At 37.0% G+C, this 17,105-nt stretch overlaps 1 protein-coding gene across 2 annotated transcripts in view; it reads left to right on the top strand.

The window, feature by feature from the left end:
- SYNPO2 (synaptopodin 2) overlaps positions 1-14,987 on the top strand; it is a 94,234-nt gene extending 79,247 nt beyond the window's left edge. The window contains exon 5 of one of the 2 annotated variants that reach the window (XM_050895245.1): positions 14,196-14,987. In XM_050895245.1, the coding sequence (XP_050751202.1) occupies positions 14,196-14,762 (567 nt within the window). In that variant the 3' untranslated portion in view covers positions 14,763-14,987. The remainder of the gene's footprint in view (positions 1-14,195) is intronic. The other variant, XM_050895246.1, reaches the window with a different exon arrangement.
- Positions 14,988-17,105: the final 2,118 nt, after the last annotated feature.

The raw sequence follows: 17,105 nt of genomic DNA, 5'->3' as shown, positions 1-17,105 counted from the left end.
GGGTTTATATACTTTAAATTTCTGATTCAGTTGTAAACCTCTTGTTATAAAACCTGAATTGAAAAGTTTTGGTTTGGAGATGAGTAGCTTTTAGACAAAAAGTTTAAATTTCTGTTGCAAAAATAAAAGACAAAATTTAGTTCTTGAACAAAGAACTGCTGAACTTCTCCCCCCTGCTCAGCAAAAAATAACATATCATGAAACAAACAGAAAGATATTTCAATGAATTTTTTCTGTAGGAACATTTACAGAGTAAACATTACCATCTCTTACAAGTAAGCCTTATTCCTTTGCTTTCTGTTCTCTTATGGAAGAAAGAATTTTGCCAGTGTCCTAAGATATGTGACAATATCCAGTGACAATAAGCTGCTTGGTTCCAAAAGCACCTGGCTGATGGCGTGGGACTTTATAATACACTCATATCAGGACTTGCAGCAGGGAATGCCCACTTCTCTTCTAGACACACTGACAATTCACTTTGAGATCAAGCCAATGCCACTTTGAGATCAGCCACCAAAAGGAGGCTTCAGTTAATTTTTGTCTGAAGTCTTCTTGCACTGACCCTAATTTTATATACCTAGTTTTATTTTATTTATTTTATTTTGTATACCTAATTTTATTTTATATAAGACATTCAAGAGTCAAGACACAAAATCAGCCGTAAAACTGCAGTGACCCATTTTGCTGTCACCACAGTAATCATGAGTTTATTTTCTTTTTGGCAGAGTGGTGTTATTATTCACACTAAAACAAATGTTCATAATTCACACAAATTTGTATTTGAGGTAAAGAAATACTAAGAGGTTGAGGTATCAGCAGGCTCCAAAAATTAGGAAGCGAGGGGCTGGTGTGTGGTTCAGATAGGAAAATTAGTGCTAAGTTGCAGAGCAGCAATTTTGAGAGAAAAAACTACTAGGATTAGAGGGAGCCAAGCAGTGAGGAGAAAACTCCAGGAAAAAAGCAGAGACTGCACAGGATAAAATACTTATCAGAGGATCATGAAATACTGAAGGTACAAGAGAAGAAAACAATCAGCAAGAAGGATTTAATTATTCTGCCCAGAGATGGCTGACTATTTCCAACCTTTTGCTGAAATTTTCTATATTATTCTCGGATGACAGAGTGCTCACATCACTGGGCATGATTTTTTTCCTCTACTATTTGCAAAAAGATATTGTGAAAGAACCGAAATGCTAATACCCAGCAAAAAGAAAAAAGTGAGCTTTAAAAAAAAAGCAGGCCCTATCAATAGACTATTGCTCTGAGAGACAACAGATCTACAGACATATTATCCTAGATAGCTCCTATACATGAGAGTTTTCAAAAGTGCTAAGGTGAACTCCGATAAAAGATTATAAGCAATTATAAAGAGAACTTGACACCAGATGATGTGATCCGGGAGGAGCACTGTTTATCAAGGATCCAGGACGACACCTCAACAAAGGACCGGCCTCACCATCATGCTCTGCTGCTCCAGCATCTCTGTGGGGAATCCTCTGGACGCTATCAGGGTAGGGAAATGCCAGTGAAATGACAGCACTCTTCACAACTAACAATCTGCAAAATCTTTCTCCTCTCTTTTTCCAGGATCCTTTTCCAGATTTTGTAGCTTTAAGAATAAAAAATGATTGGTTCTAAAAAGATCCACTCTTCCAGTCTTGCCTTTTTAACAAAACACGATACAACTTTCTTTGCCTGAAGTCAAACACCCAGGATTCCGCTGATCGCTTTGGCAGTTTGGCATGGCAAGTGCAAATCTTAATTACACAGCTTGGCATAATGTTATTTTATAATGAGTCTACTCAGCTTGAAATAGAAATGTTATACAAAGAAGAAACTTGACAAGATATTAAAAAACCTGTGGATTCAGAAGCTCTGAATTACTCACTGCTGGTAGATTTCTTGGGAAAATATGTGAGCCTTATAATTTCATAGCACACTTGGTGCCACTGTCACAACTTCATAGCACCCATAACAATGACTGTTCTTACTTTATAATAAATATTACCTTTGCATGTGATTACATAAGGGAGGAGCTGGAATCACTCGAGAGCTATGTTTGACAAGTGCTTTTCAGGCCAGTTGCTTACTACAAGAAGCACTTCAGGTTTTTTATCAAATGATTTAAAAAGTAGGAAAAATCCTGAAGCTCAGTGAAATACTATGTTGGAAGGATCTCTACAGAAGCAGACTTGAACTCTTCCTTTACAAGCTAAGATGAACCATATGATGATATTTCCATGGTTTTAACATTTGCTTCCTTGAGTAAGGCAGGCAAAGACTTTTTCTTTATATAGCATGCTAATCAAGTCTCCCGTTATCTTCTGCTGTTTTCAAAGGAAAAAATCTATTCCTGTTTGTAACGATCTTGACAAACTGTTTTTCATTTCAGTGCATGTGAAACCTGCGCAAACTTATGTGGTAGTATGTTATAATAACTGCACATTCCCTTAGGCTGAGGAAACTCAGCTATGAGAAAAATAACTTACTGAACCATGCTTACAGATTAACTATCTGGATGAAGGCTTCCTGTGTGGGGTAATGAATATAACAACAGTAAGTGTTTTCAAACAAGAATCCTTGATTCTTTTGTATGTCTTTAAGACAGACATCTTAAAACAGAGTCCCCTCATAATTCCAGGCAGTTGAAAGATAAGCTGCTATGAAAGTAACCAAGTCATTTCTAAATAGGTGTAAAGACTAAACCGTTGAACAGATGGAGTGTTTCTCTTGATGTTTCCATTTATATCCAAAACAATAGATTTTAACTGATTTAAGAAATGCACAACAAACAGAAGAAAAGGAGGAACATTACAGAAATAAAATACACTCTCAATCACTGTAACACATGTTGGATTACAAAGAGTGACATGGAGCACAACACTCATTGATTTCAGTATGAGCTTTAACTGATTGCAAAGCAAAGAATTCCGTACATTTATATCAGAAGCAAAAGCTTCCATACAGTAACTACCTATGGACAAATATTTTCCATTTTTTAAAGAAAGTTTTTGCGAAAAAAACCTTTTTTTTCCCCAAAAAACGTCAGTAACTGCTAGTGATTTTTTCTTTGACCTGTGAGAATGCTACTTCTTATAGTCTCACTGTGCAGGTTGTTGTTGGTACACGGCTTTATACTGTGAACAAAAGCAAAGCATGGGCATCTAGGTACACCTAGTTTTCTTCCTAGAGTCTTGGTAATTTTCCCGCATCAGGCCTGTAACTTAAAAGTGGAACCTAAGCAGGTGACAAAAAAACCTCAAAATCTGCCTGCAGTTTAATTTTCTTTGGTTAAGTAAACAGTTTTAGATATGCACAGAAATTTCTGCCAGTCCTAGCCATGCTACCTGAATATCTTTTATGAACCAAACTGGGCTGTAAGTTTCTTCAGAAAAGGTTTCCACATACTTCCTTGCTGCTTGTTTGGCTGATGTCAGAAAGTGTAGAGGTGTGACAAATGAGAAAAAAAAATTCATGATGGCATTCCATTAAAAATTCAAAAGATTACACAAAATGAGAGGCAGCAACATAACTTTTTATGGTGATGTAAATCTGCAGCAGCACTGTACTCTGTTGCACAGCTGTGAGCATTTCAGATGTACAAAATGATAAACTTTTTTCATCCTAAGATTACTTTCAGAGAGGTGTTTTGGTAGAGAAACTTGACAGACTCGGTACTGCTACAGGAACAGTACTGAAGCAAGCATCTGACACTCTGTGTATATAATTATGAAAAAACAATGTTAAACACTACTGTTTGGATTGCAAAATGAGGCACTTGGAATTAATGTTGCCTGTATCAGCTTAATCCAACCCCCTTGGGCATTTGTGTGGCCAAAACATCTGTAATCATGTCATCATCTGCTGTTTTTTTCTGTAGGACTCCAGACTCAATTCAGGGCACAGAATTGTACTGCTCATCTGACAAATATCTCTTTTCTGTTTTGTTTTGACATTGTTCCGTGCTTAGCACCATTCCTTACTTAATGTACACTCTTCAAAGTGTGCTCTTCATGCAGAATTATTTCCTCATAGATTTTTTTGTTAGTATCCAACTCATTCAGAAGCCATAGTTCATTTTTACTCTATTGCATTCTACAAATGAGTAAATAATGCATGAAGCGAGTGGCACTGATACTAGGACACTCAGTAGCCTTGGGTGCCCAGTTCAAGCCACTTAGCATCTTCAGAGTCCAGCAGCATATGAACTAGTTACTGTATCAAAGTATGTGATCCTTAACATCAGTCTGTGAGCGTTAACAGATCACAGGTCTCCAGGTGGAAGCCCAGAAAGGGAATCCTCAGTGACCAGCTATGAAATCCAACCAGTGAAAGCACCTTTTGCACAATATACTCCTTTGCTATATAATCCTAGTATTACCCAAATGAAGCCCTGAAACAGCACTGGATGGGACAGGAGTCCTGAAATTTAATGAAAATGCGTATGCACTGGGCAATGATGCTTGCATTTCATAGCTTTTGAATACTTGACCTTCCAACTTCACCAGCATTGCTTCAAGGTAGCTTTGTGCATTTAAGATCCAAGGGTTTTCTAAGAACAAGGAACCAAACCCCGGAATACTATCATGTAGCATATGGTAACCAACAGGGTCCTCCAGCATGGCTTGAACCACCATAGACAACTGCCATTATGCTGCTACAGTAACCGGCAGCAAACGCATGTTGACATCCTGCCTGTGAATCAGCACTAGGAGGATGACATAGGTTTCCAGCAGGGCTTCACAGTCTTTTGACAGCAGAGAGACTGTGGAAGGACAAACTCCATCCCTCTGGGGAAGATATTTCCCTGGAACTCCGGAGGAAAATATACAGTAGTGGACACAGGTTCTTTTCCCCAAATGTACCTTCCTTGCCCCATTTCTTCATCTTTTTCTTTTCCTGGTCTCATTGTAGCCTCATTGTGAGCTACACAGGTCAACTTTCCATTCCTTAAGCTTCTCATTCAAGCTCAGGAACCTTGGCCATCAGGTCCTAGTCTCATCACTCTCCAACCCAGAGCTGAATACAGATTTTCCTTCTGTATCAAGTATTACCAGCTCCTGGTTTTGCTTTGTCCAGTCTCTTCTCTGTCCTTCTCTTGTCTGTTTCTTCTACCCTGCTGAAAGTCTGCTTCTTGCCCCCCTGTATTCAAATCAGACGTTCTCCCCTTTGAGGCTGCTTGGGCCCAGACAGGAGGTTTTGAGCTCTGCAAGGGGCAGCTGTGCTCTGCAGCGCATCTCAGTCCTGATCCGTGAGTATGCAGCCTCAGGTCCGGACACGATGGTGGGAAGAGACATGGGTATGCACCATACGCCTGCATGCACTACTTTTTTATGAATGAAAACCCAGCTGTGCAGCCAGCGCAGGAGCTGTGGAACACCCCAGTGACTTCTCCAGCCTGGGGGGGTACACATAGCCTGCAGTTTAGACAGGCAGAGAAAGCACAAGGACAGTCTCCTTGTTCTCCTGTGTGGTGTCCAAAGACATCACAGCCTACAGCAGTTTAGACCTGTAATAATGAATAAAATCCTCCTGCCTAACAGAATATTATTGCTGTTAACAGAGTTCTTGGGAACTAGCTGTAAAAACCAAGCTGCTCCTATTGAGCCTATATAAAGCTGTCAGCTTGAATATACATAGGCAAGTTTGCATGGAAATACGAGACACTTCAGATACAAATATTGGTCTCAAACTAGTTCTAAAGCATGCAGTGGTACCACTTTTCAAGGAAACGGATGCTAGAATTTTTTGTCATTGACATGTATTTTTCCCTACTCTCACTCTTTGAGATGGTTGAACTATATAGGTTCATTTGGTTGAAATGCATCTGAAATGGTTGGATCATTTGGGATGAAGGAAATAAGAAAAAAATCAAACAACTAAGACTGAAAACTTCAGTTCAAAAGATTTGATAAGAAAATTATAAGGAACTGGATAATTTATCTTTTAGTTTGGATATGTACAGCAACAATAGTGCCACCACCTTCAAGTATTACAATATAATTAATATTTATTTTCTTTGATTTTAGAAAAAAAATCATTAGCCTTTACTTTATATCAACTTAAACCCCTTCCATTGTTCATACAAAATAGCAAGGTCAGAACCTAGGATCAACTTTGCACCTGTTTTTCAAATGTTCATTCACAAGGCTTCATCTTCTAAGACCTTCCTCTAAGCTGTGTAATATAAAAGTCCAGAAGGTGGCAGCAAATATTCTTCCTTACAAGAAATAAACTGTCCCAAGGAAAGCTAAGATGCCTATGGCCAAACAAGTTTCAGCCATTTGCTTTTTATAGGCATAACTGTATCGTATTTTGATAATCGTATATGGATAAAGACTAAATGATAATGGAAAGCATTGATTTTCTTTCATTTACACAGGCGCAAACTGAGCTAACTGAATAACTAATTTATGACAGGTTAGCAGCATTCTTATGTATCTTTTCCACGTAAGCAGTAGTGAAGGACTAATTCTAATATCTTATTTTTCTACCATTACTTGACAATGAAAAAGGACTTTATTGTCAAAAGCAGAATTTGTCACAAAGCTTGTGTAAGATGGTTTACAGTAACTGTTTCATTAGTTTGTATACTAATGATGAAAACAAGATTTTTCTCACCTGAAATAATACCACAGTTATAAACAATCTAAACTTAGAATAAATCAGGTTCCAGTTCTAAAATTCCCTATAAAGTTTTGAAAGCAAACCCTGACAAGACAGCTTTGAAGTTAGGATCAGACATGAACTATGGGATTCTAATCTATTACTAGTCTCAGTAGAGCCACTGACAAGGCTTTAATCGTTAGACAGGTAAGATTCCCTGCCTCTCCAGCCATTTGTATCCCCATTAACCAAAATGCTGCATTCCAATTTTAGCCTGTTATAAAGTATTTCCAGAGTGTCAAATAAATATGATTTTCCCATTTTATTTCAAAATTTTTGGTATTCATATTGTAAAATAGCTGTAGCATTTACTCCAGAGCTGGCAGCATTTCAGAGAGAAATTATTTTTTCATTACATGAAGTTTAAATTGTAAATGGTTTGGGATGAAAAAAAGCTATAATAAGATTAACAATATGTCTCCCTTCTATATGCAGTTCAGTTTAAAAATCTGAAGTGCTTGTTTTATGTTTAAAAAAATGGAATGAAGGAAAGAATTAAAAGGCATAAAAATCAAGTATTACTTATTTTGTCCTTCCATTTTCTCAGTGGTTTGGTCTCTAACTGCAGTAGTCATTACAAGCCCGTAGAAAGCCAAATGAGAAATGCATCACTCTGGGCTTTTTATAAAGACAGAGTCATTTTTTGAGATAGTACAATTGTTTTATCTAGTTCCTCCTCCTTTGTCCCCTTTTTGTGCAAACATCAGCCAGGCGCTAATGTTAACTCAGATTTGAATGTGCTTTGATATGGGATTAAGGACCAGGACTATAATGAAAAGATAAAAATAAAACTGCCTTAATGACTTAGACACCTAGGTCAATTTTTTTCAAGTGACTTAATCAGGTGGGAGTCTATGTTGCAGAGAGTTTCACTGGACTATTAAAAGCCCAACCTACTTTTGAAAATAGAACTCTTGACTTTTTTCGAAAATGTAATATATGTCTCCTTAACTGGTGAAAAGGCAGTTTCAGCATGTAAACATATGAACAGTTTTCACTTATTAAGGAGATGTGCCAACCGAGACAAAAAAACAGTTACTGTGAAATCATTTCACTAAGTAGTATTTTGCATTCCCATTTGGTCTGTAAAATGAAAAATATCTTTCTGACTCTTGCCTTTAAAATTTGCACTATTTTATGGAACGAAGTGTTGCTCTTTTTGTCTTTCAGCTTTTCATAATTATCAAGAAATTTGAAATAGCAGTAAGTTCCAAATAACCGATTTTTCTGGACTCTTGATTTAGGTATTATTGAATCAAAGGTACACATTCACACTCCTTCCACTTACATCAAATAGATCTATACGTGCATACACCTTTTATAAGTACTGTGTTTACATTCATTTACATATATAGTGAAACAGTTTCTTTTGGAAGTAATATTACATTTGTTTTAGTTTATATTAATACACAGCTTAAAAATATCAAAGATGCTTGTGGTACAATTACTGTTTGCTTCATTGACCAGTTTATAAATAGTTTGCATTTTTAAAATCAATGTTCACCTAAACCTAACATTTAATCTGTTTGCATAGACACTTGAGCCAGTCAGCAGCAGCTGTTAGGATTCTATGATTGCAATGGACAGCTCTGAACTGCCTTTCCTCTTCTTGACATCTAAGAATCACTTTCCCTTCAATAACTATTGTAGAAAAGATCTTTCCCTCCGAAAACGTTCACATGAGGCAATGGAAAAGAACAAATCAATCACTGTATAGGGTTCTGGTTTGTTTTGCAGCATAATACTTTGAGTGCTGGTACAGTATTATAACGAATGTTTTACAACAAGATTACAGTAATACAACATGTGATAATGTAATAATTCTGGTAGCATATCACTCTTCTTTCCCTTCTCCCGCGATTTCTGGGAAGAAGAATGGAAAACCTCTACCCCTCTTTTTATGATCTTCTTGTAGCTTAAGGGAGACAGAGGGTAGAATAATTATTCTCTGCTTGCACTTCATATTTCCCACTGTCTCACTTATGATCTGGGGTTGTGCATTCTTTTTAGTACATGCTTGTCAAAAGATATATCTCCAAGAATTAAATATGAAGGGAAAAGAATAGAAAGTATCACTACTTCTGGCTGCTGCTGTCCAGTAAATGAATGATGAATTCTAGTGACCTAACGTTGCCTTAATTCCAAAGTTTGTGTTTGTTAGTTTGAAGGGGCTGAACACCAAATTAGTGACACACATCAGTATATGAATATCAAATACAGATCTGCTTTGAATTTAGAAATGTTCAGACCTACACTTTCAGTCTAGGAACACCATTACCAATAATTAAAATTAACTTCAATGAAAACAAGGCAATATTGATCATCTCTCAGTTCCTGCATTTGAGATACACTTATATTTTAGCAAAATCATGCTTTTCTACAAGTGCTTACAACCTATTTACCACAGAGTGTGAAAAAATGTGCGGTATTATATATTCTGAAGTCGAAGATTATTCAATTTCAGAATAAAGTTGGGGTAGATAGAAATATTCTATTTTTTAACTCAATAAATTATTGCAAAAGTATGTCACTATGCAGTGTACAAAAATCTGCTGTGCAGGGTGCTGTTGGATTGCTTTTATTACAACATATACTACCATAACAATCTTAGCAGGCAATAGGCTTAGAGACTAAATTCCTCCTCCTTAAGGTACACACTGAGGCACGATGGCATACTGCACATAACTGATGCATTTGCTATATTTCTTCCATGGGTGATGAAAGAAATTCAATCATTTTCTGTGAAACAGACATGAAAATTAGAAAAATATTCCCCTGAATCCAAAGGGTTATAACTGCTTCAAGTTGCAGCCACTTTACAAAACTTAGTAGAATTGTTGCAGGCCAAAACTGATATTTAATTTGCCTAGATTAATTAAAAATAAAACTAATATAAAATTTTGTTTCCTTCTCTCTGAGCTTATGGGAATGCAAATGCTGATGACAACTGCTATTTGTTTTAGGAAGAATGTAATTCAAAATAACTAAGGCTCGCTTTAGCCAAATATATTTCCACCTTCTTGGATCTTCTGAGTCTTCAAACCCTCTTCTGCTCACCTTTAGCATAGTTATGACTTTTTCTCTTTGGGAAATGTAGAGAATTCAGCCAGCTTCTTCTATCAATAGCCTCTTCCTTCAAAAATTATTCATCCAGTCTTTCCATCAAAAGCCAGACAGCCAGACACAACATTATAACTGGAAGTTAGTAAGTAAATGGGGGTCTCTCTTAACTTTTTCCTCAAATTCCTTCAGACCCATATGGAATGGACAAAGTTCTTCCCATATACTTCAGCCTTTTTCCAGGTAAATCATCTGGAACACTATTTGCCCTCACAGATTTTGTCCTCTTACAATCCAAAAAGACAACTGTTAACTAAAAACAGACGCTGCTCAGCCCTTCCTTCATGGAAGGAAAGATTAATCCTTACTTTACTAAACCTAGAGGAAATAGATATGCAAATTCACATTTTAGAATTTTAAAGTTAAAAAACAGCCTATTATCAGAACTGTATCTAAATACAAGCTACCAAGTGGGAAAGGAGAAGAATTTGACTGGTCTGGGAATATCAAAACAGGACCAAGTATGCTAAAGAACTGCCTACAGACGACAATCATCCAGCTGACAGTACCACAGTTTGACAGTTTGATCTTGCAGCAGGAACTTTGTTGCTGTGATTTGGATGTGGGTCGAACAATCATCCAGAAGGAAGTAATCATTGATTATCTTCAGTGATACAGATCTTACTGAATGTGTTCACTGTACCCAATGTATCTAGTCTCCAAACAAGATACTTAGCACCTAACAAAGTGGTCCACTGGGGCATTCTTCGAATAACCTGGTCTGTTTTTCTGTCAGAATGAAGTCTCTCAGATGATGGCTATTAAGATGAAGTCTAGAAATGTCCATAAATATGCAAGATCCAGGAAACCAATGAAAAAAAATGCATAAGCCACTCTGGCAAATTAAAAGCCAGTGCTTTCAAATAGTACTTTGGCAAAATGGACAAGACTTGAAATAACTATTAGCTTGGGGTTCTGAGATAGAAAAGGAGAATATTTATCAACTTTTAAGGAAATACTCTTTTCCAGATAAATTGCCACAATCTTTCACTGGCCAGGTAAATTGTTAAGTTGCTGCAGGTTACCTGGCAGTCTGTAAATCGAATTCCATTGGAAAAACCCATCACAGATGTTTTCATCTAATAGAGTGATCACTGGGTAATCCTATTCAGAGCCAAGCAAAGCCATCCTTACATAATGAAACGTTCTTCACCTCATGAGACAGTATGAACTATTTGGATTCTTACCTAGTCGTTTTATCCCTGAGAGCCTGACTAAAGTTAAAAACAAAACAAGAAATGAATACAAGGAATTTTAGTATAACCAAGCTCATTCCCAAGGCACTACTGATGTTCCAGTTTGCTGACTACATAGGCCTGACAGACCCATGCTGCACAAAAGCTAATAAATAAAGCAGAATCTCATACCAAAATGGACAAAAGATTTTTATTTGCCTAGGAGCCTAAAATCTTCCATATCCAAAGTACTTTGCTTTTTTTTTTTCCCATAAGGACCAATTCAAAAGATATAATAATATTCTCCAGATTATCAGTATTTGAGATTCTGCTTTTTCTACAACAACCCTTACATGCTGAATTTATGATTTGCATGACATTACAGCTGCTGTGGATAGATACGGTTTGAAGTACAAACACTTGTTCATTGAGTTCTTCCAAATTAAGGACATAGGAGATTCTCAAGCCAAGAAAACACTCATCCCCGAATCTGGTTGTCAAAACTCTGTGCTACTTCCTATACTGTACTGTATTGTACTGTTTGATTCATACAGAGGTTTTTTCTATGAGGTCATTTTAGCTCTCTTCTGCCAGTTCCCTTTCTTTGCCTTATATGATAACAAAGCTATCCGTAGAATAGTTTCCATCATCATAGAGTAATATCTGCTTTTACAAGTTAAACTTCTACCTTCATAACACAGTAGAATGGCCCATTTTGTTAGACAAATAGTGAAATACACTTGATAACTCATCATTCTCTGATTAAACTCTGTCAAAGAAAATTAGCTCCTGCTTTATCACTAATGGTTAGGCCAAAAAGATACTTCTGCAACTTGATGAACTCTGGAGTTTTTCTCTAAACATGACAGACTAAACAGTATCTTCGTCTAACTGTTTTGAAAAGTCATATATTTTATGCAACACTTCTTTCAACAGTATCATTTCCCTCTGCATCTCTGGAATCCCACAAAGTACTCACTGGGCTTGGAACTGCAACCTCCATTAAATAAAGGGAAAATTTTCTGTCTACTCAGCATAGACAATGTTCTAGAACCCTCCCGAGAGCAGTTAACACAGGTAGACCAACTAGGTGGACCTGTTTGATCAAATTTTTCATCCCTCTGTACAACCTGTCTTCTTAGTTTCATGGTTCGGGTTATCAGATTAATTTCTAATAGAAACTCTATCTCATTTTGCATACTTATTTTGATTTTGCACCTTTAACAAATTTTTCTTGCCAATAATTTAAACAAAATGCACTAACCAGGCTTGCTGAATAAGCTCTTTTCTGTGGATTCAGTGAAGAAAGAAATTGCAATACATTAGAGGAAGGAGAAGTATTCTGACTGGCCTATCTGGGTCTGCCACTCATTGGCCCCAAGCATGATCTATTACCTGGACTCTTATTTTCCAGGTAAGAAAGAGATCCCTCCCATCAGGTGAATATAGAGAGAAACTTTAGTCCATTCTTAACAGTATAAAACTTCATCTATGGGAAAAAAAGTTTCTGTATTTTCTTTTATTCACTTACCTTCCAAATGGATAATTCTTGCTTTTTATATGCTAACATCTTAGAGTACTCTGTTGGGATCTGTCTATATGTGATGATCTGATCAGCCACATTTTAACGTTTGATCATCTCAAGGTTTAAGTGAGGATTCTTAAAAATTAACTGAGCTACGTTGCACAAAATGAAGTATTTTTTTCTGGATAGAAGTAGAACCTCATGAAAATTTGCCATAAGTATGTGGGGGTAGGATTAATAATGTTGGGGAGTTTCCTCGCTGGAACTGCAAACTGGGAATAGCTGGTCATAGCTAAGAGGTGAAAGAATAGTCTTGTTATAAAGCATTAGTTGTGAAACTTGTCAAAACTCTCATTACATAACCTCTGTGTGTCACTCTACTCATTTTTTAAAAGATTCAGACTAAGCACCACCAAACTGACTGAAAAGAATGAAATCAGTAGTCTCTTTTTCAGTTTCCACCGCTCATATACAAGGCTGATATTAAAATATAAAAGCCCGTGTGAAGCAGAGGTTTTTTAAGTTTCTTAAATGCGTCAAGATCCTGTGACAAAAAAGCCTATAAAACGTGACATTTCTATGTGAATCTTTGCTAGATAAGCTACACCTTGCATGATCAGATACCTATTGGCTAGTATCTAGATCATGCTCACAGTATTTTAAGTTTTGGAAGCTAATTAGGAAAAGTAACACAGGCCAATGTTGGTTGAATGACATTCTAGCAAAGCATCTAGCAAAAAGAGCCTGGAATTTCACACCGGATTTCAGAATTAAAGGCATTTAAACCTCAGGATATGAATCAATGGGCGTAAATGAATGGGTTTAGGAACCACATGTATAGAGACTACTTGGTAAGAACAATGTAATTTGTCTGTGTAACACAAAGAACACGTCTGGCTTGGGGAAAAGGCTGTACCTGTTTTGTACAATGCTAAATGACTGTTGCAGCAGAACCTTCTCATGAACACAGTTTCTGTTTCAAAGTGCTGCATTACTAAGAAGATTAGGATTTGTCAAATATGAATGGATTGCTCCTATAAATGGGTCGGAATGTACTGACATTTTGAGGGCATTGCCTTTTAAAGAAGCCAGGTTAAGTAGCATCGTGTAGAGGTATTAAGTGAATGATTGCATTAATGTCTTTAATTTTTTGCGTTCATTTTTGTGCCCTGAAAAGTGAAAACTAGGATAAGTCTAATAATTTTAGAGTAAGAAATGCCTTTCTTAAAAGGAAATTGCCAAAGATATGTTCTCAGACAGATGTCCTAGACAGAGCCTGTTATCAAATAACACGCCTGCATGTTAGAAAGAATCTTGTAAACACACACAGAACTGTCATAACACGACTTCCTTTTTCATTATTAAGAATGGTCTTTTCAGAACAAGGCACACTAGCTAAGTAGTGGAAAAGCTGCATAGTTGCTAACGTAACTGTACCTTTTCAGTAAAAGCCTGTCTTTGGTCTATTTACTTTCCTCAAAAATTCAATTTGCTCTGTCTTTGTTCCTGTTTCTTTCTCTGCCTCCTTTTTAATACCTCCTCTCTTTCCACTAAATTAAAGTATTAAAAAGTACCCATAGACATAAAAAGGGACTGCCAGGATGTCATGTGCTTTCAAGGTCTCTTGTTCCAGTTTGGAAGTGAAGAGAAGGGCCTTCCTTTTTTGTTGTTTAATAACTGTAACTATATTTGGTATTTTGTTTTCCTAGGAAAGAAGCAGTGGACGGTCATTATCACTTCCTGGGAGACCTTCTTCATTCATTTCTCGAGCCATGTCTCCTACTTCTCCTCTTATGTTTCAGCCTGCCCCTGATTACTTCAGCAAGCCAGACACAGCAGCCAACAGGCCTGGCAAGAGACCAACTCCCTGGGAAGCAGCGGCAAGATCCCCTCTTGGCCTAGTGGATGAAGCTTTTGGGCCCCAAAATATACAGGAATCCATTGCTGCTAATGTAGTATCAGCTGCTCGCAGGAAAACACTTCCTGAGCCACCAGATGAATGGAAACAAAAAGTTTCTTATGAGCCTCCAGCCCCAAGTGGTAGTGTAGCCTTATTAGGAGGGAAGCAATCGGGTATTATATCACCCCCCAAAAGCTCCATGTCTGCCCCAAGTGCCACCACGCAGGCTGGCTCTCAGCTGCAGTATGCTTACTGCAGTCAACGGTCCAGAACAGATCCCGATATAATGTCCATGGATTCCAGGTCTGACTATTGCTTGTCAACAGCTGATTCAAACTACAACCCACAGTCAAGGGGATGGAGGCGTCCAACATGAGCAGCTGAAGGGCCTGGCATATTTTCCCTTCTTCTAGCTTTACAAGCCTTAGATTTGAGTTGGAGAAGGAAAGTTTCTTGCTGGCCTGACAATCTCTGAACTAAAGAAATGAGGAGGCAAAATTGAATGGAGCACAGTTTTCACATGACTGCAGGGCTAGCAGCCTCTAGAATAGACTCAGTTTTACACCTAACCTAAGATTGTTCTGTTCATCAAAAGGCAAAAATACACATTTCTTGGGGTGAGGGGTGGGATGAAAGTGGGGCAACCAACATGCTTGATACAAAAATCTAGAAAGGATGTAGATGGAGACAGTACAAATGCTTGCAGTTAAGCTAATGTGAAAAAAAAAGTAAAATAAGGGCATTTTAAAGGCAAGAAGTATTTTACAGGATCTTGTAGGTTTTCTGCGTATGTTTGATATCTGAGTTCCAAGGTACTAGATATAACCAGACTCGGGAAAGTTCCAATGGAAGTGGAATACTTGGAAGCACTGGCTTATTTGCCATATGTTTTCTTCACTGCATTTTTAAAATGAGCTAAGAAAGTAAATCAATGAATATTTTTACTGTGGCAACAGTTAAAATACATCTGTGGTCATGGTACCTGAATCCCTACAACATGTAGATATATACAATCTTATGCAGTCATCCATTTCAGATGGATTTCAAGACAGTTTCAATGAAGTTTTACATATTGTAATTAATCAAATAATCTGAACACAACAGGAAGAAAGGTGTTATTGATAGACATCAGTACCATGATACTTGAACAACAAAAAGGATGAGGAAAGTATTTAGAGTGTATTTAAACTGGATTGCAAGTTAATTTTGTAATAAACTATCGAACAAGTCAGAGGCTGAACAGCCTTTATTTCTCTGTGAAATGCACTACTTGCTGAACATTTACTGCTACAGTGTCTGGTAATCTGACTGGCTGGGCAGTTATTCTTAGTATCTAGGTAGCTCAATGCTTAGAAAGCTTTTGATTTGTATTCTCAGTTTGGAAGACATAGATAAGTTGTTTATCAAGAACAATACCTGTTCTACGTAGAAATTGGTATGTGAAAGAGGGTTTATGACATGTGTTACACGGTATGAGTCTAGTACAAGTAGCTAATATTTGGACGGTTGGTTACAATTAAACTATCTTGATGGATCTGAAGACATGGTAAATAATTTTTGCTGGTGATACATATCTTGCATTTACAGCTTATTTAAACAATAGAAATATGCGGCTAAAAATATATGTATTCCAAGCTTATTGGGTAGTTTAGATGTTGTTAAAGCATTAAATGAATACCCCAAGTTTTACAAAGTGCTCTGCATCCTCCTCATTTTGTGGGGCATTCTTCAAGGATCTGTCAAGCACAGTCAGCTAAAATTACTGCAGAAGCAGTGTTAACTAGCCTTAGTTTCAGTAAGGTTGTCAACTGCACGTAAAGTGATTAGATTAGAAAGAACTAAAACATATATGCAGTAAGAAAGAATATATTACACAACATTCCCATCTGCAAAGAATTTTCCATTATAGCAATTATAAAATATAACTGGCATAAGGAAAGAGGAAAATTAAACCCAAGCTGGAACTTCCCATAAGAGCAATAATTACATGAAGAATATACCCTTAATGAGTTTAAGTTGGCAGTAATTCTCTAGTCAAACAGAAGGCTCCCTGAAATCAACTGATCCTTTTGACCAAGCAGGAAATGAAGACATGGGAGTTGTAAACCTTTAAACTAGGATCATATTGCTATAGCACCTTACAAATGTATTTCACAAAATATGAATTTGCAAAGAAAAGATGATTTAGAAAAATTACATGAACAAGGCTGCCATGATATGCCTGAAAATGAGCTTTGCACCTCAGAGTCATACACACACATAATCAGAGTAAATTTTCCTGCCACACAGGCAAAAATACATTTTTCTCTGCAGAGTCCCATAATGTCCCTGTTTATCATGACTGGGAATATTCCCACTGAAACCAATGGGACTATGGTAGTCCCATTAGCTTTAAGGGCTTGTCTTCGGATCCAGGCCTATCTCCCTGGAAGTACATGTCAAGTTTTCACTTAATTTCAGTGAAATTATAATTCAAAGTGAAATTCAGTGAAATTTATAATTCAAAGTCATCAAGGCCTTAACTATTCAATAAATACTAGTGCATGTGTATTTCACAGAAGGCCTACATTCTGAAAATCACATAATGCTTACATATTTTGCTGAACTGTGGTCCATATTACCATAATAAAATGATTCCCTGTATCCAATTCAAGCTCAGGTTTCTATTTTGAACTGTATCCTTTACACTGTTCAACAGGAAACCAGATTAATGAGTTTG

Source organism: Gymnogyps californianus, chromosome 4 (genome assembly GCF_018139145.2).
Source record: "Gymnogyps californianus isolate 813 chromosome 4, ASM1813914v2, whole genome shotgun sequence".
Taxonomy (NCBI): Eukaryota; Metazoa; Chordata; class Aves; order Accipitriformes; family Cathartidae; genus Gymnogyps; species Gymnogyps californianus.
This window is presented reverse-complemented; position numbering and strand designations above follow the sequence as displayed.